The sequence below is a fragment of the Arvicola amphibius genome, chromosome 9, assembly GCF_903992535.2.
Source record: "Arvicola amphibius chromosome 9, mArvAmp1.2, whole genome shotgun sequence".
In the NCBI taxonomy this organism is placed as follows: domain Eukaryota; kingdom Metazoa; phylum Chordata; class Mammalia; order Rodentia; family Cricetidae; genus Arvicola; species Arvicola amphibius.
Window position 1 is genome coordinate 61,740,795 of NC_052055.2, and position 26,812 is coordinate 61,767,606.

Genomic DNA, 26,812 nt, shown 5'->3' on the forward strand with positions numbered 1-26,812 from the left:
TGTTTGTGTGTGAGTGTGGTCATCTGGAGGTCAGAGGACAACTACTGGGTTTGTTCCTCCCCTTCCATCTTGTTTTGAGACAGGAACTCTTCTTTTACCACTGTAAACAACAGGCTAGACAGCTTCCAAAGGTATCTTCTGTCTATCTGTACCTGCTATCTCACAGCAAAAGCACTGGGATTAGAGGCACATACTACTTACCTGGGTGGTATATTTACCCAGATTTTCAGGCACTTTTACCTACTAAGTTATCTCTCCAGCTTCCAGACATTTAAAAAAATGAATAATGCTGAGCAGTGGTGGCGCACACCTTTAATCCCAGCACTCAGGAGGCAGAGGCAGATGGATCTCCGTGAGTTTGAGGACAGCCTGGTCTACAGAGAGAGTTCCAGGTCAGGCTCCAAAGCTACAGAGAAATCCTGTCTCAAAAAAAGCCAAAAAACAAACAATAACAACAACAACAAAAAAAACCAGAAAAAAAGAATAACATTTTTATGCACATTCTTACTTATTTCTGTTGGTATACACACAAAACAAACTCTTCAATTTGGAGTTGGAAGTGTGATTGTTAGACGACTGAGTAGGTGTAACTTATGTACATTGCTTAAATATTTAAGATTCCTTTCAAATTATGTATAGACATATCCATAGTGCATATTTGGAGACTAGGGCAGGAGGACTGCGTTCAAGTCCAGTGTGGGCTACATCAACAAGATGCTATCAGAGAGAGAGAGAGAGAGAGAGAAAGAAAGAGAGAGAGAGAGAGAAGAAATGAAAGGAGGAAAAGACATTCATTCCTTTGAGTCCAATCAACCCTTTTCCATCTATCTATCTATCTATCTATCTATCTATCTATCTATCTATCTATCTATCTATCTATCTATCTATCCATCCATCCATCCATCCATCCATCTATCTATCTTTGGTTTTTTGAGACAGGGTTTCTTTTTTTTTTAAATATTTGTTTGTTGTTTGTTTGTTTATTATGTATATGTCTGCAGGCCAGAAGAGGGCACCAGACCCCATTACAGATGGTTGTGAGCACCATGTGGTTGCTGGGAATTGAACTCAGAACCTTTGGAAGAACAGGCAATGCTCTTTACTACTGAGCCATCTCTCCAGCCCCGAGACAGGGTTTCTCTGTGTTGCTTTGGAGCCTGTCCTGGAACTAGCTCTTGTAGACCAGGCTGGTCTCGAACTCACAGAGATCTGCCTGCCTCTGCCTCCTGAGTGTGGTGCCACCACTGCCCCCTAACCCTTTTCCATTTATGAATCAAAACTAACATTTGGGATGACTTCTGGGAGAGAACTTTACCTTCTCTTTCAGTGGTGGGGAACAGGGACTAGAGGCAGGACTGTCGGGGGGCGAGGAGTCTACCTCCACTGGCTCCTCTTCTTTGATTTTGATGTCTGGTGTAGAAGGCAGAGACATGTCAAGAGGCCCAGGAGCACCCTGTTGGGGAAACAGTAAGTGGAGTTCAGTTTCACGATGCTTGTAATGAGGTCAAAGCATTTGCTTCACCAAGTTCAACTCTTGGGCAAATGGTGTAGGTTTTTTTGTTTGTGTGTTGCTTTCATTGGCTGAATAAAGAGACTGCCTTGGCCTTTTGATAGGGAAGAATTTAGAAAGATGGAGTAGACCGAACAGGATGCTGGGAAGAAGGATAGACAGGCAGACGCCATGGTTCTCCTGCCCAAGACGGACACTGGTTAGACACATGCAGGTAAGCCACAGTCAAGTGACGATACCCATTAATGTGAGAGTTAGCCAGTAAGAGGCTAGAAATAATGGGCCAGGCAGTGATTTAATTAATACATTTTCTGTGTGATTATTTTTGGTGTAAGCTAGCTGGTGGGATGGAACAAGGGGCCCTGCTCCCTTATACAACAGTCAAAACACTGAGCTGCCAAGTGCCAGAGAAATGTGGATTCATGCTTTATGTAGACTCTGGTCAAGTCACTGTATCTTCTGTTCCCTAACTACAAAATAAAGATAACATCAGTTAAAAACAAGTACTTATAATGCCTAAAAACATGTAAAATAAATGCCACTTAAATCCATGCAAATACTATATTTATAATATGTTCCCTCAGCAAAGTAAAAGAACTTCTGAATCAATTACCTATCAATTCCTAACCAGCTTTGCTGGTCATTGGAGAGCTGTGAACACTTACTCTGCCAACCAGAATGCTTTGGTTATTAACCAGTTATCAAAAGCAACAGAAGACAAACTAGCCATTAAAGTGCTGCAAATAAAGATAGAAAAGATTTTTTCTGGGGAACCTGTCATGTTAGACGGTGATCACAATCTGTTTAGGGCAGGAGGCTAGAAACTTCATACAGGGTTTGGGGATAAACAAAGAAAGGAAAGGCTGGTCTCATCTCACCAATGAAAAAATGGGTCTCAGGAGACAGTACCAGAGAAGCCAGAAAGTAAATAACTTTCCAGGCAGAGGTGCCACTAACTGACTTAACTGGCAGCTGTCAATGGCTTTGCAGGGAATAGTAAACTATCTGAGATAAGAACCCTGATGCTGTTCCAGCTTCACGTCAAAGTAGATCCTTTGTTCTCTTCTTCCTATATCCTAGGCTTCTTGGTGAAAGGGGAATTTGTTCCTACCACTTTCTTTGCTACTTTCCCAACCCCAGACATGGTCTCAGCTGCGTAGCTTAGGCTGGCCTTGAACTCTTGAACTAGTGCTAGGATGACAGATGTACACCTGATGTAGGTGTGTCTTCTATCTATCTGATGATTTCATTGGATAATTAATAAAGAAAGTGCCTGGCCCATCTGATAGACCGGCCCTTAGGTGGGTGGAGTAGACAGAACAGGAAGAAGGAAGTGAGGTAGATGGCTCAGTCAGATGCCACGCCTCTCTTAAGTTAGGCAGACCGCCGTGCCTCTCCTCAGAGAGATGCCAGATGCGATGAAGCCAGCCATCAGGTCAGACATGCTGAATCTTTCCTGGTAAGACACCACTTTGTGGTGTTACACAGATTATTCGATATGGGTTAGTCAAGATGTGAGTAAGAGGCTGAAAATAATGGGCTAGGCAGTGTTTAAAAGAATACAGTTTCCGTGTAATTATTTTGGGGCATAGGGCAGTGGGAAGCCAGCCCACAGCTAATCACTACATACACCATCACTTGCTACCTTCACCTCTGGAAGCCTGAGCAGCAAACTAATTCAGTGTACTATACTAAAGAGGTAGCAGTGATTCTTCTCCATCTCATAGGGTGAGGAACTCCAAAGGATTTTATTTCTGCTTTACTTTTTCTACATTCCTAAAACTCAGAACCAATTTAGCTCATTCTGAGACACACTGATGGGAAGGGAAGCCTCTAAGAAAAAAAAAAAAAAAAAACAACTTCCCTTTAGAATTCCCAAGAACTATCTCCTGTAAAGATTGTGGCTTGGGAAAGTTTCAGGATCATCAAATACCCCTGGAGATAAGACTCCACCACACCTGTGTTTCTCATCACGGGGAAGAAGAGAGAGAGTCAGCAAAGGAAAATGTTAAGTGAGCTTTTTTGGAAGCAGGAGAGATAAAGCAATGAGCAGGAAACTTTAAAATTTTTAAATTCTATATTTTTCTTCATCTTATTTATTTAATGTGTGCACATGTTGGGATCAAGTGAGTGCTGCAGTGTGCATGTGGCAGTTGGAGGACAACTTTTGAGAGCCAGTTCTCTCCTTTGTTCCTTATTTTAAAATTTTATTTTACATGTATGGATATTTTGCCTGCATGCATGTTTGCGTACCACTTGTGTGCCTGGTGCCCAAGGAGGCCAGAAGAGGGTGTTGATCCTTGGAGCTGGAGCTACAGATGGTTGTAAGCCACCAGGTGGGTGCTGGGAATCAAATCCAGGACCTCTGAAAGAGCAGCCAGTGCTTTTACCTGCTAAGCCATCTCTCCAGTTTCAATTACCCCTTGAGGGGCTGGAGAGATGGCTCAGAGGTTAAGAGCACTGCTTGTTCTTCCAGAGGTCCTGAGTTCAATTTCCAGCAACCACATGGTGGCTCACAACCATCTGTAATGAAATCTGGTGCCCTCTTCTGGCCTACAGGCACACATGCAGACAGAACACTGTAAACAAAATAAATAAATAAATCTTCAATTACCCCTTGAGATCAAACTCAAAGTCAGATCATTGGTTTGGTGCCAAGTGCTTTATCTGCGTCTTGCCAGTCCAGGGAAGCTATTTTTCTTGAATTTGCCTATTGAATTTGTTATGTCAGGCGTGGTGGTGTATAAATGTACGGCTGACATATAAAGATCAGGAACTCAAGGACAACCTAGGTTACATACAGAATTCCAAGTCTGCCTGGGTTATATAGCAAAAGCCTCTTTCAAAACAATAATAACAGAGGTTTAAGGACCACTGAGATGGTTCAGAGGGTAAAAGGCAGAAGCCTCATGACTTCCACATATAGGCCATGACATACATATGCATGCATGTGAACACAGGTGTACACAGACAGACTCACTCTCTTTTTGTTTGTCTTTCTCTATCTCTTTCTCTTTCACTTAAAACAAAAGCAAAATAAAACGTAGAGGGGCACTTGAGAATGACACCCCAGCACTAACCTCTAGTCTCCATATATACTCACATACGTGCATATACCACACATACCAGGAGAGAGCATGAAAAACCATCTCATAGATAGCTATGGGATGGCAGCATCACTTATAAATATGCTGCTCTTGTGGAAACTTTTTCTGATTTGTTGAGTCCTCATTTATACCACACAACAATGAAGTGCATGCATTATTAAAATATACATCTTGATATACATGTATTGATTTTTTGAAGTATGATGTAATCATAGACCTGATTTTAAAGATTTATTATTATTTTTAATTATGTTTACATATGTGTCTCTGTGTGGGCATGTGCACATATATGTGGGTGCCTATGGAGGCTAGAGACATTATCTCTTAGAGCTGGAGTTACAGATGGCTGTAAGACGCCCAACAAGGATTCTTGGGACTGGACTTGAAGTCTTACATCTCTGAATTCTAGGACAGGGTCTTGCTGTGTAGCCCAGACTGGCCTACAACTTGTGTCTTTTTTCTTTTCTTTTTTTTTTTTTTTTGAGACAAGATTTTTCTGTGTAGCCCTGGCTGTCCTGGAACTCACTCTGTAGACCAGGCTGACCTCAAACTCACATGGATCTGCCTGCCTTTGCCTCCCATGTGTGCCACCAGCACTGGTGGACTTGTGACCCTCTTGCTACAGGGATACACTACCACACCTAACTTGATCTTTCCATATTTCTTTTCTTTTCTTTTTTTTTTTTTTTGGTTTTTTGAGACAGGGTTTCTCTGCAGCTTTAGAGCCTGTCCTGGAGCTAGCTCTTGTAGACCAGGCTGGTCTCGAACTCACAGAGATCCGCCTGCCTCTGCCTCCCGAGTGCTGGGATTAAAGGCGTGTGCCACCACAGCCCGGCTCCATATTTCTTTCTCCTACAAGCTCCTTATTTCATCGAGATCTTTCCTTTGATTTTGATTTTTCAAAACTATCCTCTAGTCTTTTTTTTTTTTAATATTTATTTATTATGCATACAATATTCTGTCTGTGTGTATGTCTGCAGGCCAGAAGAGGGCACCAGACCTCATTTACAGCTGGTTGTGAGCCAGCATGTGGTTGCCGGGAATTGAACTCAGGACCTTTGGAAGAGCAGGCAATGCTCTTAACCACTGAGCCATCTCTCCAGCCCCCCTCTAGTCTTCTAAATGAAGGATTCTCTGGGAATCTAGAACATACAAAAGTTAAAGCCAGTATCATAGTATCCTAGAATCAGAAGGAATCAGTCCTTAACCACAGTATTTTTTTTTTTTTACTAAGTATGTTCATGTATCTGAACACTATGATATCTTCTACATAGTTGTTCTGCTTCAATCTTTGGGCCACAAAAATTAAAATTTAGTGGCTCGGACATAATATATAAAATAAGAATAAAAAGAAAAAATAAATTTAATGCTTTTTTCTTCCTCCTTCTTTTTACATGTGTATATGTGCCTAAGTGTATATATGTATCACGTGGGTGCTTTTTTCTTCCTCCTTCTTTTTACATGTGTATATGTGCCTAAGTGTATATATGTATCACCTGAGGAATTTAGAAGAGGTACTGGATCCCATGGAACTGGAGTTACAGGCAGTTGTGGATGCTGGGAAACAAACCTGGGTCCTCTGCAAGTGCAGGAAGAGCTCTTAACCATGGAGCCATCTCTCCAGCTCTCCATATCTAACACTTTTGAGACAGAGTCTCATGTAGCCCAGGCTAGCCTTGAATTTGGTATATAGCTAAGGATGACTTTTAACCTGTTCCTCTTGCTTCTATCTTCTGAATGCTGGGATTGCAGGTGTGTGTCACCAAGGCCAGTTCATGTAGGTGCTGAGGACCTGTGTGTGCTAAGTGAGCACTTTACCAATTGAGCTGGCCTATCTATCTATCTATCTATCTATCTATCTATCTATCTATCTATCTATCTATCTATCTATCTATCTATCTTTTTTTGAAACAGTGTCTTGTTTCCCCGAGACAGGATTTCTCTGTGTAGCCTCTGTGTGTCCTGGAACTTGCTCTGTAGTCCAAGCTGGCCTCAAAATCACAGAGATCTGCCTGCCTTGTCTCTGCCTCCTGAATGCTAGGAATAAAAGTGTATGCCACCACTGCTCAGCTTGAAACACAGTTTTACCATGTACCCTAGAACTTGTTATGCAGCCAAACTTAAGATATTCCTGCCTCAGCTTGCTGAATGCTGTAATATTACAACTGTGTACAACAATGCCTGGCATGCAATCCCTCTTTCATACAAGAATTTTTGAAGTCTTTCAAGACTACACTTGTTCATTTTTACTGATCACCTTTGCAAGACCATAAACGAACAACCTTATTTTAGTTTCAGACAGTGTCTCAAACTTGTGATCCTTCTTCCTCGGCCTCTTAAGTGTGCCAAATGCAGATGTGTGCCATCACACTCAGCTGAAAACAATTTTCTCTAATGCCCTAGGGTCAGCGGTTCTCAACCTGTGGGGATTGAACAACTCTTTCACAGGGGTTGCAGATTAGATCCACTACGTATCAGATACTCACATTACAATTCCTAACAGTAGTAAAATTACAGTTCTGAAGTAGCAACGAAAATAACTTTCTGAGGAAGTGCACTAAAGGGCTGCAGCGGAAGGAGGCTGGAAGCACTGCACTTGGTATTATCAAGTAGTGCTAGGAAGCTACTTGGATGCAACACCGTACATACAGAAACAAAAAAGAGGAAATTCAACACTTTTGTTGGCTGGAAAACTGAATAAAAATAACAAGTGAGTCGGTAATTCCAGCACTCAGGAGACAGAGGTAGGCAGATGTCTAGGAATTTGAGGCTAGTCAGAGCTACATATCAGTGAGACCCTAAATAAATAAATAAATAAATCAATAAACTACCCAAACAATCAGTTTACAGACAGTGGTGCCTGTTTCCTTATACTGGTGGTGGGAGTATGGGAGTTCAGGCCCTTGCATGGGTTAGCACTCTACCACTGAGTTACATCTCTAGCCACCCCCACCCCTGACAAAGATAATTGGTAGAAAAAAAGAGATATCTAATAAAAATCTGAGTAACTCATACTTTTGTTTGGTTGACTTAGTCAGTGTCTCTGTAGTTCAAGCTGACCTGGAATTTACTATATAGCATTGTCTGATCTTGAATGCTCTGTAATCCTCTACCTCAACCTCTCAATTCATATTCTTCAAAACTTTTATTATTGTTTATGTGTTCAATGTGTGTATATTCATCCCACAGGAAGCCAGAAGTGTGTGTCAGAACTCCAGCATGGGTGCTGAGAACTGAACTTGGGCCTCTGGAAAACCAACAAGCACTTTTAACCACTGAGCCATCTTTCTAGCCCCTGTCATATTCTTTTAACATTTTACACATATTTACATGGGAAATAAATAGATTACTAAAAGTAACTATGATCTTAGTTAAGACCCCAGAACCCAAAGCTAGACCTCCACCTGATGCTAGATGTCAGATATGCGTATCAGCCCAGGCCTTAATACAATGAAGCAAGGGGGTCCCACAAGCTTGAGGTCATCCTGGATTATAAAGTGACATAGAAGCTATCTGCAGTTACACAGCGAGACCCATCTCACCCTTGTTCCTACAAGACCTGGATGAATGGCTAGGATTACTGAGTATTGTCTGATTTTATAGAACTAACCCCATGATTCCAGATTTTAACCAGTCAAGCAAATTTCAAGGCACAATGAAAATAGCCTAAGTCTAACACTGCCAGCTTTTCTTTTTAGCCACACTTACCTTTTTTTCATCTTCATCTGTCGCTTTCTTAAATTCATGTTCAAAGGAACTAGCTAGTTCATTGAAAAGCCCCACCTCCTCACAGTTCTTTAGAAATCTAGTCGGAGTAGGCGTTTGATCTGTAGACATAAAAAGAAAAGGAAATGTGTTTTAGTTTTAATGTAAGATTAAAACGAGAGGGCACAGGGGTTGTATTTGGAGAAGAAGAGTTCCTGTTAGAGTAAATGAGCTCTTTTGGAGTTTTCGTGGGTGGATGGTGGTTCTAAGCTACTAGAGGGTGTCTGTGTTGTGTTGTCTCAGGGCCAGCAGGGGGAAGACAGGACAATGTTCTGTGTGACTAACCACATACCCACCTTCTCTCAATTCTGGATTTAAATATTTCACCCCCAAAGAAAACACAACCCCAATAAAACAAACCATTCATGAAAGTAAAGATTCATGAAACCTCTAGATTTGAAGATTAAAGTTAAGCACTGTTTCCCTTCTAAACAAACATCCTGCCAGGTCTGCAGTGAGTAGATAGAAACAGATGGTGTTAAAACCTGACAGAGAACAAACTGAGGACCAGATTGCTGTGTTTGCTCACTAAAGCTACCTAATAAGGAATGGGGTCTGCCTTTCACTAAGGTCTGTTCCTTTCTGAACCCCATTCTAAGTAAATCTAGGGACTGGGGAACAAGACAGTAATATCATGACTTACAAAAGGAAATTACAAACAATAGGGTTTATTTCATAGAGACATGGGTCCAAAGCAAATTCCGGAAACCAGGCTATTTGGTTTAGATTTGCTGGTCAAAATATCCCCACAGGGGCTATGCAAAACTTTTTCTCAACATACTGCCTCTGTCTTTTCTTTTCTTTTCTTCTTTTGGAGAAAAGCCCAGGTTATCCTGGAATTTACAGTCTTCTTGCCTTTACCTCCCAAGTGCTGGGATTACAGGATTGTGCACAAAGACTGGCTTCACTGCTCTTCAGGAGGTGAGAGCTCTTCACAAATTACAGAAACTCTTCTAGTGACTCAGCTTCAGATCTTAGCGTGTCTTTCTCTCCCCAAGTCGAGCCTTGTTCCCAGGGCCCCTGGTTCGATTAGGATGGTTTTCTTTGATGTGCTTATCACCTCAAGGATTCATATTCTACTCAAAACTAGACTGATTGATATAATAATGTTTCAATTATATTTTAAGGAAAGACCTAGGGGTTAACATTGTTCCTGTAGCATGATTAACTGGAAATAGTCCAGTATGATTTCCATGGAAACATTTTTCTTTTTAAAAACTTAAATACCCTTCTGAACCAGAATGTTTAGAAAAATCACCACTACCTCCTAAAATAGCTCTAAAAGGGCCTCTGGCTGCTTTGGGTGGCTACAGATAAAGCCACTCTGCAGACTCAGTGAGGGCACACAGATCACAACCCGAGTGGGACACAGGGGCAACGAAGGGTTCAGTGGTGACGGAAGAACAACTCTGAGATTCAGGTTTGAGTCAAACAAGTGCCTCTTATATACTGCTGCCTATGTTCATTTTCTGATTTAATCTCCCCTGGCTGGGCGGTGGTGGCGCACGCCTTTAATCCCAGCATTCAGGAGGCAGAGGCAGGCAGATCTCTGAGTTTGTGGCCAGCTTGGTCTATATAGTGAGTTCCAGGACAGCAAAAGCTACATAGAGAAATTCCATTTTGAAAAACAAAAACAAAAGCAGAGAGAGAGAGAGAGAAAGAAAAAAAGTAAGAAAGAAATCTCTCTTGTACTAATTCCTCATCTTTCAGGTGAGTTCTAACATTCAGCTTCTGGTTTCTAAATAAACAATCTGCAAATATATAAACAAAGTTAAGTCTGCTATCAAATTCCTAAGTGTTTATTGAATCCTGAATGTTTTAGTGTTACATCCATAAACTTGGATGCTATGTGGAGAGAAGATAAGAGTATAGGCCAAACATAAGTCTTTCTCTAGAGAATTAAGAAAATGCTTTTTAGGTAAGGAAATAAAACTAATATATGTAGATAGCACTACATTGCAAAAATAAGTGCTACTTGAGGTACAGAATAAAATTACTATAAAAAATAAGTACACATTAATTACTAGGGCTGTTAGGAAAGATTTCAAGCAGGACTTGAGATAAGCCTTGGAAATGGTTTTGGAACTGTTGAGAGAGGAGAAATTTTAACAGCTAAGAGAATAATGCTGGTGAAGGCATAAAGGCAGGGAATGGTCATCACACATGGATTAGGAGAAAATATGTTTAGGTGAAAATATCATCACTTTGTGCATGTAACTTGCATATAAAATTGGGTAAGTACCATGGGGATAGGTTATGGAAAGTTTGAAAAGCCAGATCTAAGTGAACCTTAAAGAGAAAATGTAATGAGAGATTGTGAGCATAAGAACAGAGTGTCAAGACTAGCTATGTAAAAGATGGAGAAGAACAAGAGCATTAAGGCCCATGAGGCAGCATCAGAGGAGACAAACACAATGGGAGTGGGGCAATAAGAAGACTACATGGTTTGTGTGCTGCCCAAGTCTGTGCATGAAATGCTGGCTCCCGGGACCTGTAAGAGCTAGAACCCAATGGAAATTTTAGGTTATTAGGAGCATTTCCTTGAAGGGAACTGTGGGCTTTTGCTCTCTTTCTCTTTGGTGTCCTAGCCAGGAGAGTAGCATTTTCTTCTTACACACTCACCACTGTGATGTGGCAACTGTCCACAGACAGAAGCCTCCAGAACTGAGCCAAAATAATCTGCCATTTTTCTGTCTCTCGTTTTATTTCTCTCTCTTTCTCCTTATTGAGATAGTCTGATATAGCCCAGGCTAGCCTTTAACTTGCTATGTAGCTGAGTATGGTCTTGAACTTTAGTTTTTCTTGCCTCTACTTCCCAAATGCTAAGATTACAGGAATGCACCATCACACCCTGCTCAAACTTTTTCTACTTACAAGTTGATTTTTTCTCAAGTTTTGTTCAGTGATAGAATGCTGGCTGATAAATGGAAGGACTAGAACAGAGAAGATTTGGAGAAAAAAATAAAACAACTCAGGACTGAGAACACTGGTACCAGTGAGTAATAGGGAGGAGGGTGCTTTAGGAGACACGTCTGGTCGCTGCAGTGAAGACCTGAGTTACAGCCCACTCAAGGGTCCAATGAGAGCTTGGGATATATATGGCATACCATACTGTCTTAACAGGGGACACAATCATTTGCCTACACCGGAAAGTTAAAGTCCCATGCATTCGTTTGAGTACCCCAGAACTGAATGCAGAGTAAAAAACATTTTCTCTGTCAAACACAGTGGCTTACATTTATAATCTCAGCTTCTAGGAAGTAGATGAAAGACAATTTTTTAAAAAAAAGATTTATTTATTTATTTATTTATTTATTTATTTATTTATTTATTTATTTATTTAGTATATAGTGTTCTGGCACCAAATCTCATTATAGATTGTGAGCTAGCATGTGGTTGCTGGGAACTGAACTCAGGACCCCTGGAAGAGCAGCCAGTGCTCTTAACCTCTGAGCCATCTCTCCAGCCCCTGAAAGACAATTTCAAACTCAAGGTATATCTGGGCTACACAGTGAGATACAGTCTAGAAAGGGGTGGATGGCAAGGTGACTCAGTAGTTAAGAGTGCATAGTACTCTTCAAAAAGACCCTAGTCTGGTTCCCTACATCCACAGCAGGACGTTTACAACCAACTGTAACTCCAGCTTCAGGGGATCTGATTCCCTCTCAGGTATCTGCACTCACATGTACTCCCCTCCCTCATAATGTAAAATAAACACAGCAGGGTGTGGTGGAGCAGGCCTTTAATTCTGGCACTCAAGAGGCAGAGATAGGTGGTTCTCTCTGAGTTCCAGGCTAACCTGGTCTACATATTGAATTCCGGGCTAGCCAGAGCAATGAGATCCTGCCTTAAAAAAAAAAAGTCATTGATACTGTTCCCTGCTCATATCCTTTTCCTAGAGATCATAAAATCTATAAGCTCCTAGAAAAGTAACAAGCCCATACAGTAGATCAGTAAATATTCAATACATGCTGAATTAATAAGGAGTAGGAAATGCAGAAGGGCAAGTCTTTTTCATCATATGCATTAATAGGAATTAAGTTGAGGTTCTGTCTCCTTTCCTATGTCTAAGGTAACATTTTTACAAGTATTAAGTAAATAAAATTATAATTTAACTAGTTTATTAATTGATGTAATAACCGTTAATGAAATACACTACTGATTAAAAATATTAAGCTAAATCTTTTTGGCATAGGTTAAATTAGAAGCTCTTATTAGTATCAAAAGAAAAAACCCACTCTGCTTTGCACATCTATCTAGCTGCAAGCTCATAAAAGAACTACTGCAGGCTTGGAAACAGGCACTAAGAATGCGCCCTGTGTATGGTGCAGACAATATCTGCAGCTGGTGAGAGGTTCCAGATCACCCAAATTGGTTTAGGAAAGTCAGAGGGACTTAATGTCTTATTTGTGTTTTGGAAATGTGCCCTCAACGGTGTCTGAGTTCACAAGAGAAGTTGATTTCTGAACTGATAATCCCCAGTGGAGGAGAAGTGGCCAGGCTAAAGTGACTTTTTGCTTTCTTTTGTTCCGCTCTTCCACTGTGTGTAAGGAGAAATGTCAGTGGTGTCTGTCTGTAGCTCTTCCAAAATCCTGATAAATGAAAGGCAAGGAACGAATAGACTACAAAAAGTGAAGATAAAATCTCAAATCAACTACTCTCGCAAGCCACAGAACACAAGTGTACTATTAAAAATAGAATGAAGGTGCAGCAGGAACCAGGGATCTGTTAGTGCTACCAATTCTTGATTAAATGCAGATCACAAAAGGGGTCTTGACGGGAGAAAGGGAGTGCAGCTCCTAGGACATCTGGATTCTGGAATTAATCTTAACTGTCTGCTGACAGCAAAGCATGTGACTTCTGGGGGCAGCAAATACCTGCAATGATGACCGAGTCAGTTCGGGCCGGGCCAAATTTCAGTGTCATCTCATGCTTGTGCTTATGAACTGCCAGGTGGTCCTCGTTTGTAAATCTCTGAAATGAAACAGAAAAGGAGATGTGAGAAAAGGAGGGGGGGAAACAACAACAACAAAATCAAACCAACCGCTCCGCCATTCGCCATTCGGTGCCCTTTTAAAAGGGTAACATGTTACAATGACACTGGTCCTGGAAAAAGAACAGAAAGAGGGAAAACGATGGAAATGGTAGAGGAGATGAAAAATAATGGTACTGAAAGCAGGCAAGAGAGGAGAGAGCACAGCACCAACTACTTTGAATCATCAGGTACAAACAAGGCGAGTGGACAGATTGTTGCTGAGGTATTGTCTAAGCATGAAAAAAAAATTAAGGTAAACCTGTAAACAAGAGCAAAACGGTTTTTAATAATAACAATAAAGAGAGAAGAAAAGACTGGAAACTCAGTGGTCATCACAAAAACAGGAAATTTCAGAACGAACCTCTCTGTGGTGGGGCTGAACTAGAGATTTTTATGAGGGACTAACAGGGAGATAAATTATGCAGGATTAGGAGAATCATTTAACTTCCTGGCCCCCACAGTGCTGCAGCAGGCGCCTTTGCGGCTATTTGGCTCACAGTTTTAATGAGCCAGGACGGAACCGTAGATGACAGAGGCCCAATGGCCAGCAATAATGGCACACACCAGCCCCATTGGCCAAATGCTGTCTTCCTTCATCAGGCAGTCTGCCTGGGCTCCAGCAGCCATAAAGGGGCCAGTACAATGCTGCTGGCTGTATAAAGACAAACTAAAAGTGCAAGCAAAAAAGAAAAAAATTAAGGGTAGAGAGGAGCCTGCAGGCAGGATGAGAGGAAAGGAGACAGTACAGGTCTCACACAGAGGTTTCAGGGAAGAGCAGTGGAGAGGTAAGGTGGTCTACCCCAGTTATGACCAACGCAAAGTTACTGGATAATAATGATTTACATTGCTATTCTTTTAAAAGGAGGAGGTGAAAGGAATAGATGAATAGCAGTAATTCAAAGGACCTTTGCGGTCACTGACCCTGTTCTTTCATTAGAACATCCATGCCACAGCAATGGCCTGGATGTTGCAGGTTTCCAAACATGGTTCTAATTTGCCTTGTGTCTAAAAATAGTGACTGTTTACTCTTGCTTTTACTTTTTTCATTAGATATGTAACTTACCACTCAATAGCACACCTATAGCTCTCTTCCCGCAGCCCTTTACAAAGCAAACACATAGCTCCCGTATGGTCCCATATGGTCAGCTAACAACATCAAACTGATCTTGTCTCCCTCATTTTACCCAAATTTTAAAGCTTTTTAAAATTTTATTTTATGAAAAAAAAAAAGGCTAGCTGGGCGGTGGTGGCACACTCCTTTAATTCCAGTACTCAGGAGGCAGAGGCAGGTGAATCTGTGAGTTTGAGGCCAGTCTGGTCTACAAAGAGAGTTCCAGGACAGTCAGAGCTGTTACACAGAGAAACCCTGTCTTGAAAAACCAAACCAACCAACCAAACAAATAAACAAGTAAATAAATAAAATTATTTTATGCTTTTTTTTTTCCATACAGGTCTCTATATCATGTGTATGCCTGGTGTCCAGAGGTCAGAAGAGGATGAAGAGGGCATCGAGGGTGTCAGACCTTCTGAAACTGGAGTTACAGACATGTGAACTGCCATGGGAGTGCTGAGAATTAATCTAGGGTCAGTCCTCTGGGAAAATAGCCAGTGCTCTTAATTGCTGAGCCTGCCTCTTTACCCAGTTTATACTTAAATCCATCAGTAACAACTAAGATCCTTTCCAGGTAAAGCATATAGGCCTGAGGAGCACGGTTCAAGCAAAAGAGATCTAGGACAAAATGGACACAGAAAGTTCCCTAAGGAAGCCCTCTGCACCAGCTTTTTCAATTAGAGATTTGCCCCTAAGGGATAGGGTAGGAGAGAAATAGTCTGTTAACTGGGTTAAAAAAAGTCACTGTAAGGATCTGGGCCTGTTGTGTATTTGAAAAAGGAAATCAGTTGAACTTAGTTGGCAATGGAGAAAATAGCATTCTTTTATGGTAGTTATAAAGAATAACATTAAATAGGGTTGTCGGTACTAGGAATATTATACTATAGTAATCACTTAAAAAGTATTTTATAAGCTGGGTGTGGTGGTGCATAACTTTGATCACAGCACTCAGGAGGAAACAAAGTCTAGTCTACATGCAAGTTCCAGGCCAGCCAGGGATATACAGTGAGACCCTGTCTTTAAACAAAAAATAAAGTATTTCAAGAGGCATTTAAGGAAATTTCATGTGGCTGCTTGAAAATAAAAAGCAGTGCTCTAGAACCTGGAAAAGTGACTTCTAATCAAGAAGGCTCTTCCATTAGAAATCCTCCTCCTCTCCACTCCAAAGAAGTCGAGAAAAAAATTTAATTTTTTTTTTTCAGATTTTGTTTTGGGTTAAGATTTTTCAGTTCTCTCCCTTACTCTCCCGTTTCTCTTACCCCTTTGTGTGCAGTATGTGTGTTCTATGTGCATGTGTTTGTGTGTGTTATACTGGAGATGAAACTCATAGCCTTGTGTAAGCGAGGAAAAGCACTTTACAGTGCTATACAGCTTTCTATGTATTTTATTTTATGGATTTAAAAACATTACTTTGGGGCTGGAGAGAAGGCTCAGCGGTTAAGAGTACTGGCTGCTCTTCTAAATGTCCAGAGTCAAATTTCCAGCAACCACATGGTGGCTCACAGTCATCTGTAATGAGATCTGGTGCCCTCTTCTGGCCTGCAGGACACTGTATACATAATAAATAAATAAGCCTTTGAAACAAAACAAAACATTACTCTAAACTCAGTGTGGTGGTGATCTCTGTTCACATTGAGTGCCAGCATGTCAGAGGCAGAGGCAGATGGGTTGCTATGAGTTCAAGGTCAGCCAGGTCTACATAGTGAGACATCACCTTGTAAAAAGCAGAAACAAACACAACATTATTTTGTGTATAGTTTGGATATGAAGTACCCCCCAGCAGGCTCATGAATGCAGTAAAAGGAGAGGCTCTGACCTAATCAGTAAATTAATCCATTGATGGATTTGTAGTTTGATGGCATTTCTGGGAGTGGCTGAAATGTTCTACAGTAACATCTCATTGGAGAAAGGATGCACGTCACTGGACTCACCTTGTCACATACCTGTCCTCCTGTCCCAGCCATAGGTAAGGTAAGCGGCTCTACTCTATGGTGCCCTTCACTATGTCTTTTCTGCCATGATGCTCTCTCTACCTGACTGCAAAGCCACAGTGATGGGATCAGCTGACCAAGGACTGGAACACTGTAAGCCAAAACAGACCCCACTGCTCTGATGAGAACACTTAACTTACATACTCTGAGAGAGGACTTGTGGCTTCACCAAACTACTGAAAGAGTTAAACAAAACAAAACAAAACCTTGTGACCTAACAAAATATAGTACACTTCAGGAAGAAGAATCTACTGGGTTAATTTCAAGGAGCAGGGAACTAGCCTAGTCTTGACTCTGATTACCTACCTACCTTCTGCTGTTTCTGATACAGCTCTTGTCAGTTATGGAAAAGGTGGGGGCAGCAACTAACTGAAGCTACTTGAAAGTGAGTGTCAATCTGGCTATTGTTTTATTTATTTTGTTTTTGGTGCTTTTTTTTTTTTTTTTTTTTTGAGACAGGTTCTCACTGGGTACTTCTGGCTGCCCTGGAACTTGTGATGGAACCAGGCTGGCCTCCATCTCATGGATATCCGGCTGATTTTGCCTCCCTAGTGCTGGGATTAAAGGCGTGTGCCACCACTGTCTAGCCTGGATTTTTTAAAAAAATATTCCTTAGCTGAGGACAGTGGTGCATGCCTTTAATCATAGCACCTGGGAATCAAAGGAGGCCAGACCTCTGTCTGCAGTCAGCCTGGTCAGGCCAGCTAGGGCTGCACAGTGAGGCCCTGTCTCCACCAGCATCATTCTTTTATTTTTTCTCATTTCTAATTACTTAATTTTTATGCACGTGGGCATTTTGCCTGCATGTATGTCTGTGCACCATCTGCATGGGTGATGCCTGCAGAGGCCAGAAAATGGCATTATGTGCCCTGGGACTGAAATTACAGATGGTTGTAAACTGCCATGTGAGTTCTGGGAACCGAACCTGAATCCTCTGCAAGAGCAGCCAATGCTCTTCACCACTGAGCCATCTCTCCAGCCCTCTCACTTTTCCAAAACATTTAAAATGTTTTTATTTTATGTGTATGAATGTTTGACTACATGTGTATCATGTGTGTGTATCATGTGTGTTGCTGTGGATCCTCAGGAACTGGAGTTTACAGATAGCTGTGAATTATCATGTGGGTGATGGGAATGGATATCCTCTGCAAGAGCAGCCAGAGTTCTTAACCACGAGGCTTCTCTGCAGCTCTATTTCCTTTAAATCATTACAAGTTAATACTTTAACAGTTCCTTAGACCACAGGCTAGAGGATATAGCTTTGTGGTAGAGCATCTGCCTAGCATGTATGAGTCCCTGGGTTTTCTCCACTACTGAAAAAAAAAAAAAAAAACAAACTTCTAGATCAGTCTGTCAACCAAAGCCCACCCTTGTCCCAGGGATTGAATTAGGAACTTCATACTTAGGGAATAATCTTTCTGAAAGCAATTTCTTAAATAGAATAGTAAAAATGATTGAGTGACTAAAAAAAAAAAACCTGAGATTAATAAAAATGCTGATTATTTCGCTGAATATAAAACAAATTGAGGGGTTCCCCAAAAGATTTTCTTTTGAAATTATTTAAAAATCTACTCCCTGAGCACACGCCTTTAATCCCAAGCACTTGGGAGGCAGAGGCAGGCACATCTCTGTGAGTTGGATGCCAGCCTGGTCTATAAAGCAAGTTCCAGAACAGGCTCCAAAGCTACAGAGAAACCTTGTCTCGAACCCCCCATCAAAAAAATATACTCCCTATTCCTTATTCCTATTGTTAATACTCTTCATAGTGTGTATACAGGTGCACTCACTTGTAAGTGGAAGTCAGAGGCTAACTTCAGGTATTTTTTTTTTATTTGTGGTTTTTTTTTTTTTTTTTTTTTGAGACAGGGTTTCGCTTTGGCTTTGGAGCCTGTCCTGGAACTATCTCTTGTAGACCAGGCTGGCCTCGAACTCACAGAGATCCACCTGCCTCTGCCTCCCGAGTGCTGGGATTAAAAGCGTGCGCCACCACCGCCCGGCCAGGTATTTTTTTTTTTTATACTGCTCTCCACCTTCTGTTTGAGAAAAGATCTCTCCACAAACCTGAAGCCTGCTGTTGCAAATAGAATGGCTGGACAGTAATGTCCTGGGCTCCTCCTAGTCCTAGCCCTTCCAGCACTAGGTTTACAAGCCTGTGTAACCACACCCTCCTTCTGTGTGAAGACCTCAGGCTTGAGCAAAAGCACTTTTACCCACTAAGCCATCTCTCTAGCTCCTTGGATGTCCCTTAGTAACAATTTTTAGGACTACAAGATGGCTCAGTTGGTAAAGTGCTTACTATCAAACCTGACAGTCAGAGTTTGCTCTCCAGGATCTGCACAGTGGTAGCAGAGAACTGACTCCTGATAGTTGTTCTCTGGCCTCCATGCACACACCACGACACACACACCAAATAAATAAAATTTAATTGAATAATTTTCCATGGTGCATTTTTGGTTATAAGCCTTGTGCATTTCTAGGGCAATTCCTAGTCCTGTCTCTTGTAATAGGAGAATCTGAGTTCTCTCTTTTAGGAAACTGACTCAGTGAATAGAGCGAGAGTTTGAAATGGACTGAAGAACAAGGGAGGTGGGCACTGAAGGGATAATCTCAATGAACAGTCTTAATACTTTTGTCTTGTTTGTAGTCCTGGATGGAATTTGCCATGTAGACCAGAGCAGTCTGAACTCGCAGTGATTCTCCTGCTTTTGTCTCCTGAGTGCTAGGATTATAAGTGTGCATCAACATGCCTAGCTAAAGTGTAATACAGAAAATGCACAAGTCTTTTTTTTTTAAACCCTCACTCTGTAGACCCTGCTGGCCTTGAACTCAGAGATCCAACTGCTTCTGTCTAGAATTCTGTCTGTGAGTGCTGGAATTAAATACATATGCCACCATCACCTAGCACAAGTCTTTTTTGTTGGAAGCAAATGAAGTCCTGAGTAAATGTATATTATTGACACGAACACAGCCATGTCAAGGACCCCAACGCCTCAGACTCATGGAAAAGGCAAAGCCTTCCTTGGATCAGGCTCAGAGGAATGGTAAAGCCTTCCCCTGGTCCTCGTACAAATGCTGACATTATATGCAGAAAGTACCAACCTTCTCTGGATAGATGATTCTGACCTGTGGAGACTGGCTAACCCACTGCCTCCTCCTGCGTGCTTTACATAACAAACCTGCCGAGTTTCCTGGTTGCTGTTAGCATGTCTCCATCAGAGCATACAGTCCAGCTCTTCTATATGTGTATCTGATGTTTCTTCCTTTCTTGTTGCCATAGTCAGGTTAATCCTAGAGTCATGCAGGTCATGTAATTCTTATTATAATTGTGAGGGAGGGTTGTATATGTACCTGAGTGCGTGTGAGGGCCAACTTTATGAAGTTGGTTTCTCTCTTTCCACCAATTCTTGGAAGTGAATTCAGGTTGCCAGGCTTTTGTCATAAGGGCCTTTACCCACTGAGCCGTCATCAGGTGGGAAAAGGCATCATCATCTGAAGTGGCGTCTCAGTGAGGTTGTACGTACGTAAATACCTGTGCAAGTTCTGCTCAGATCAAGATGTAAAAACTCCCTTATGCTCTTCTTTCCTTACTTTTTTTTCTTCTTTCTTCTTTTTTGGTTTTTTGAGATAGGGTTTCTCTCTACAACAACCCTGGCTGCCCTGGAACTCGCTCTTGTAGACCAGGCTGGTCTTGAACTCAGAGATCCACCTACCTCTGCCTCCTGAGTGCTGGGATTAAAACATGCGCCACCATCAACCCGGCTACTTTTTTTTTTCTTTTAAGACAGGGTCTCACTATGTAGCTCTGGTTATCCTACAATTCTCTATGTAGACCAGGCTAGCCTCAAACTCACAGAGAGCCCCTATCTCTGTCTCCCTAGTGCTGAGATTATACATCACTATGTCTGACTCCCTCACATTTTTAAGTGAAATAATTAAACAAGGAAGTGTACAGTGCCTGTACGAAGCATATATTCAGTTAGTCTTCACTTCCCTTTTAACATCTCAAGATAGATATTTTACTAAAAAAAGTAACATTTTAAAAAAGTAACTTATTTGCAGACTAATTCTAAGTAAGTTCGTGTTTACAATCCGTGTCCTAATGCAATTTGTTTAGCTTCCTTAAAGTATTTTTAAATAATTTATTTAAAATTTTATTTTATGTACATTGGTGTTAAGATGTCAGATCCTTTAGAACTGGAGTTACAGACAGTTGTGAGCTGCCATGTTTTTGCTGGGAATTGAACCCAGGTCCTCTGGAAGACCATCAGTGCTCTTAACCACTGAGCCATCTTTGCAGTCCCTCTTCAAAGTATTTTGAGTAGCATCACTGAACAGAACTAAAGAAGGCTAACAAAAGAGACACAGGCCAAGCTGAAGCTATATTTTTGCTGTATGGCTGAGCCAGAGAAAAGTATAATGGCACTAAGATATACAAGTTAAGATACACAGTCCCGCGATAGACGACAAATCCTGGTAAAGCACTTCGACTAATGAAATTTCTGTGTAATTCTCCTGTGAATTTGTTAAGTGGTCATATGTTTTCTTGTGTGTCTGTGTTCATGACTGTTCTCTGATTGACATGCTAAGAAGCACTTTCTTAATGTTTTGGTTGTGAGCCTACCCTTTAATGGGTAAGCCATCTCTGAAGCCCAGGAAGCAGTTCTTAATAAGCTATATTCTTAGGCCTCATTTTACTTTTCTATGGCTTATTTTTAAAGAATTCCTTCTGTAATCCAGACTAAAACTGGGAAAACTGGCAATCCTCCTGCCTCTGCCTCTACAACAGATGGGGTTATATCCTGAGACACCAGGTCTACACTCTGCCTTGTTTTGGAAGAGTAGACAGAGGAAGAAGACAACCACAATTCTTTAGTAATTAGGAGATGAGCCCTGAATACATAAACCATCAAGGGATACTGCAGTGAACTGAGTTTACATTTGTAATTATGTGAAAAATTATCTAAAATCTAACTACCTCTTTCTCTAAAGTTCCTGGGTCTGGTGGTACTAAATGGACAGAATAGCTCTGTTTTATTATAGTATCTGCACATGGGCATATTTTGGTAAAAGAAAGTAGTAAGAAAAGCTATGGAAACCCTAAGAAACTGGAGAGCAAGCATTGAGTAAGCAGCAGAAAGCACACTGCTCCTTTGGAGAGCATACTTTTGACAGGGCTTTTCACCTTGGTGGGGTGCTTCTTTCCCCAGTGCACACTGGCGGTCTGTGAAAGTGTGGAGAGGAAGGGAAGGGACTGAATACACAGACACCATGAAGCCAGAATGGCTTTCATTTTCACCTCAGTCACTCTGAGGTGCCTGCTTTCTCCCTCAAGATGCTGCTGTTTGCAAAGTGAGTCACACATCCTGCTCTGAATGCTTCAAGGCTTTTGAATGAATCATTTCAGAGAACAGGACTGTTCAACAAATAAACACAACCACAGCAGCAGCTGTTCATATGTGGCTTTGTGAGCAAGGTAATTTATAGAGAAAAAATAAGGACAGGAAACTCCTTCCCAGTATTTCCAAAGGGAAAATGGCGTCAGAGAAATGAAGGAGAAAAAACTAGAAGGAATAGCCCCGTAAATTCCGTAAATAGCCCCGATGGTAAATTCGTTTGTCTAGGGTGAAGGCGCTTTCTGTTTGAGGTCACATGAAAATAAGGAGGAAACGCTGACAGCGAAGAGAACCTTTGCTTCAGTGCTTGAGCACTGGTTTTCTGTGGTTGTTATTGATGGTGTATTTTTTAAAGATAAGGTTTCTCTATGCACTAGGATCAAGGATCAAACCACACCCGCCTCTCCATTTTCTTTTTAATAACATTGCTGTATTTTTCAGTAAAACCTAAGCTATGTGCCTAATGAAAAGATTACTGTCAAACAATGCCTTGTATAAGTGGATTGCTTGGGGGAATGGCAGAGTTGAGACAACAGGTTCGAGAAAAATAGAACTGGTCTCTTGACCCCTTCCTGAACCTTCTTTCCTATTTGCCTCTTTGGGAAAGGTTGAAAAGCTAGACAGTTACTTTCCTAGTCTCTCACACACAACTTCAGTGGGAATGGAATGGAAGATAGTATTTCTGGGCAAGACTTTGTCTCCCTCATATAAAGGGAGTCCGGGGACTACACTTTCTTTCTCATTCTCTGACAGTGAAGCAATAAGTACGAGTATTAACAAGTAAATAATAAAAATGATTCAGCACAGAGGAGAAAGAATGGAAACGTTAAAGACTTGCTTATGTGCTCAAACTCCTATTTCTGGATTTATTGTGTTATAAACACTCCCAAGATTTTAAGCTATTGTTAAGTACTTAGAGGTAAAAATAATCCCAAACCAATACAAGGTCATTCTCAGGATGTATAGAGTCTTCTTTAGTTTCTATTTAAGAAACTTGGAAATTAGGTATGCCAGAAAGTATATTATTTTACATCTTCATGAGTATCAACTTTATACTAAAGGAAATTACATTTTTACATCTGTATAACATACCAAAGACATCTCATTCATCACTTAAGACCCTGAGGTTTTTTGGAAACAATGGCTATAAACGGTTTAGACTTTGGGGAAGAATAAAATGGTGAAGAAGAAAAGAGAGAGAGAGAGAGAGAGAGAGAGAGAGAGAGAGAGAGAGAGAGAGAGAGAGAGAGAGAGAGAAACACCTGACGCTGCTACTCCTGAAACTGAGTATGTTACAAACCACACTTCATGAAAGATGGAGTTTAAATCAGAGCTCCGTCTTTTCTTTGCTTGGCCATTCTTCTCCCTTAATATCTAATATCTGTTTTGTTTTGTTTCTCTTCTTTCTTCCTACTCCTAGACCTCTGAAGTCCAGGCTGGCCTTGAACTCGAAAATCTTCCTGAGACAGCCTCCCAAGGGCTAGGATTACAAGCATTAACTACAACATCTGGCGGTGTCTTTTATGCTCTTTATTAAGCTCCAGAGCCTTCTTGGGAATTATGCTTAAGAATTAATAAAGACAAGCTGGGCAGTGGTGGCGCACACCTTTAATCCCAGCAATCTGGAGGCACAGGTAGGCGGATCTCTGTGAGTTCGAGGTCAGCCTGTCTACAGAGCGAGCTCCAGGAAAGCTACAGAGAAACCTTGTTTCAAAAAAACCAAAACAAACAAAAAGAACTAATAAGGACAGATCCATCATCTATTGTAGATGCAGTAGTTCTACAAAAGAATTAATAAGGACAGACCCATTATCTATTGTAGATGTAGTAGTTCTACAAAAGAATTAATAAGGACAGACCCATTACCTATTCCTAGATGGTAGCAGTTCTATGTAAGAATTTATCTAGACAGATCCATCATCTATTCCTATATGGTAGTAGCATATATAGAGATGGATTAACTGCCCAACCACCTTTAAAGGATCAATGCCTAGCAGCGGAGAAATCCCAGAAGTAATTTAGTAGGTCTGGACCTGTGTCAGTTACAGGGTTAATTGCATTCTCCACAGTTATGCCTTATGACAGACCTTTCAGTGTTCTACTTTTCAGATGTAGTCACTTAGTTAGAACATCATTAGAATCCCCAAAAGGATAATGTTAGTTCTTAACAAGGCAAAGAAACATTTATTTATTTATTTATTTATTTATTTATTTATTTATTTATGGAATCAAAATGATCATACAGTACTATAAAAGTTCTTACTGGCATTATTCATACTATTTTCAATTTTATCTAATCTCAAAATTTTATTAGGATGTTTTGAGGTCCACAGTCTTTGGAAGGCCCTTCAAATATTTTATTTTTTAATTTATCACACAGTGTGTGTTACAATTCCTATAGCTTACAAATGGACAGATGGGACAAAGATAAAGTGCTATTTAACATTAAAACTTGGAAAATCTAGTACACCATGCTTCATGTAAGCTGATGAAAGCCTTCCTATGGAAAAACAATACTGTTAACACTTCTTCAAAATACAGGAGCTTGCAATATTCTGAGCAGAAAACAAGGTCAGTAGAAAGCCAACAATAATCAGAACTGCCCAATCTTTGGGTGTTCACACAATTGACTGAATGAATAAATGAATAAACAAATAGATAGATAGATAGATACTAGGTAAAGGAGAGAAAGATTGTGGTGGTTTGCTCCCCACAGGCTCATATGTTTGAATATATGGCCCCACTGATGGAACTGTTTAGGAAGGATTAAGAGGTGTAGCTTTGTAGGTGGAGGTATGATGTCACTGGGGCCCACAGTAGTCCCATTCCATTTGTGTTCTCTCTCTGCCTTCTGCTTATGAAGATCAAGGCGTGGCACTCAGCTGTTCCTGTTGCTATGTTTTCATTCCATCATTAAGGATTCTAACCCTCTGAAACAATAAACCCTCAAACTTTCTTTTATAAGTGACCTTGATCATGGTGTTTTATCATAGCAACTGAAAAATAATTACTCTCTAAAGTTAGTCTTTAGATGGCTTTCTCAAGCTTACAAAGACTCTCCCAACTCCCTCTACACACAAAATCAGTCTCTCATTTCCAAATGCAGTATTTTTAAATTATTTTTTTATTGGTGTTTTGCCTGTGTGTATGTCTGTGTGAGGGTGTTGGGTTTCCTGGAACTGTAGTTACAGACAATTGTGAGCTGCCATATGGGTACTGAGAATTGAACCTGGGTCCTCTCTTGACTTTCTCCCAGCATTCAGTTTAGTTTTCCCTGCCTACCTAAGTTCTGCCCTATCAACAGGCCAAGGCAGTTTCTTTATTCACCAATAGTATTCACAGCATACAGAGGGGAATCTACATCAGCCCTGAGATAGGGCACCCTTGCTTTCAGCTCCTGACCTGTGGTTTTGAGAAAACAAGCCTTGGGTTACTTGTCCATGTCATTTACAACTTGGGGTCTATCTCGTAGTTCCCATCCTGAGTCAACCACTGAGTCATCTCTCCAGCCCTGCAGCAATTTTTTAAATGTATCTTAATTGATAGAACATGTGCCTATCATTTAAAGTCCTGAATTCAATCCCCAGCACCACATAAACAGGTGTGGTAGGTGGTTTATTTCTCTAATCCCAGGACTCAGGAAGATGGAGACAGAGGAGCAGATATTTGAAGGCCTACTAACTGTTAAGCAAACTATGCCACTGGTTTAGCAGTGGTGTGACTACTATGGAGATAACCAGTCATTTCTGATTGGATTTGAAGCTTATTCTACAAAAGGGAATTTATGCTTGGTACTGTAAACCTGGTCAAAATCTGAGGAGGTCTTAAATCCTAGAGGGTAGCCTACTTTTTGTTTTGTTTAATGGACATAAGAGCAAACTGTTTTCTAAATATTTATGTTTATATTCTTAGACTAATGTTGCTCTCAACCTTCCTTGAAGAAGCTTCCATCTGTAGTAAGCAGCAGTAATACAGAACCATAACTGGTTAATGTGCTGAGAATAAGCAACTGTTGGGTAGTCCGCCATAAATGGGATATTTATAAAACACACACACACACACACACACACACACACACCTACCAAGACTAAGGGAACATCAAAGAAGACAGGGCAGGAAGGATGTAAGAGGCAGAGAACGGGGAGGAGCACTAGAAATGTCTTCTGTATTGGACATATCCATTCTCATGAACTCCTAGCAGCTGTGGTTTACCTGTACAGTATTGAGTTCCTCAACATTCCAGCACGGGTGGGAGAGAAGGTCATGAGGCCCTAGCTGTAGCTCCTGGCAGGTAATGCTTGCTGAGGGAAGGGAAGTCGTTTTTCTTCAGGTGCCACTGGTAAACTGCTCATGCTCAAGTAAATAATCTCACACTCATGCAAGCAACCCTAACTAGACTCAGAGGGTTATTAGAAAGCATATATGGAAGTAGGGGGCACTTCCTGAAAAGAAAGGGCTCAGAAGGAGTAGAAGTAAAAGAAAGTAATAGGGTATGTATGAATATAAAAATATATTATGTATAAAATCTATGACACTGTCAAAGAAAAAACAATTTTTTGAAATTTTATTTTTGAGCTGGGCGGTGGTGGTGCATGCCTTTAATCCCAGCACTCGGGAGGCAGAGGCAGGCAGATCTCTGTAAATTTGAGGCCAACCTGGTCTACAAAAGCTAGTTCCAGGACAGGCTCCAAAGCTACAGAGAAACCCTGTCTCGAAAAACAAAAACAAACAAACAAAAAGAAACCCCCACAAAATTTTATTTTATGTATGTCTGTACACCATTTGAGTTTCCTGCCACTGGAGGCCACTGGAGTTACAAATGGTTGTGAGCCACCAAATAGGTGGTAAGCACTGGACTAGAATCCTAGAACAGTCAGGGTTCTTAACTGATGAGCCATCT

The 26,812-nt window shown here is 41.0% G+C and overlaps 1 protein-coding gene across 3 annotated transcripts in view; it reads right to left on the reverse strand.

Annotated features, from left to right (window-relative positions):
• LOC119822555 (cyclic AMP-dependent transcription factor ATF-7) overlaps positions 1–26,812 on the reverse strand; it is a 110,705-nt gene that overhangs the window by 29,503 nt on the left and 54,390 nt on the right. For all 3 annotated transcript variants that reach the window (XM_038341977.1, XM_038341976.1, XM_038341975.2), the window contains exons 3-5: positions 13,260–13,356; positions 8,326–8,444; positions 1,316–1,453 (exon numbers count right to left, since the gene is read on the reverse strand). In XM_038341977.1, coding sequence (XP_038197905.1) covers positions 1,316–1,453; positions 8,326–8,444; positions 13,260–13,356 — 354 coding nt within the window. The remainder of the gene's footprint in view (positions 1–1,315; positions 1,454–8,325; positions 8,445–13,259; positions 13,357–26,812) is intronic.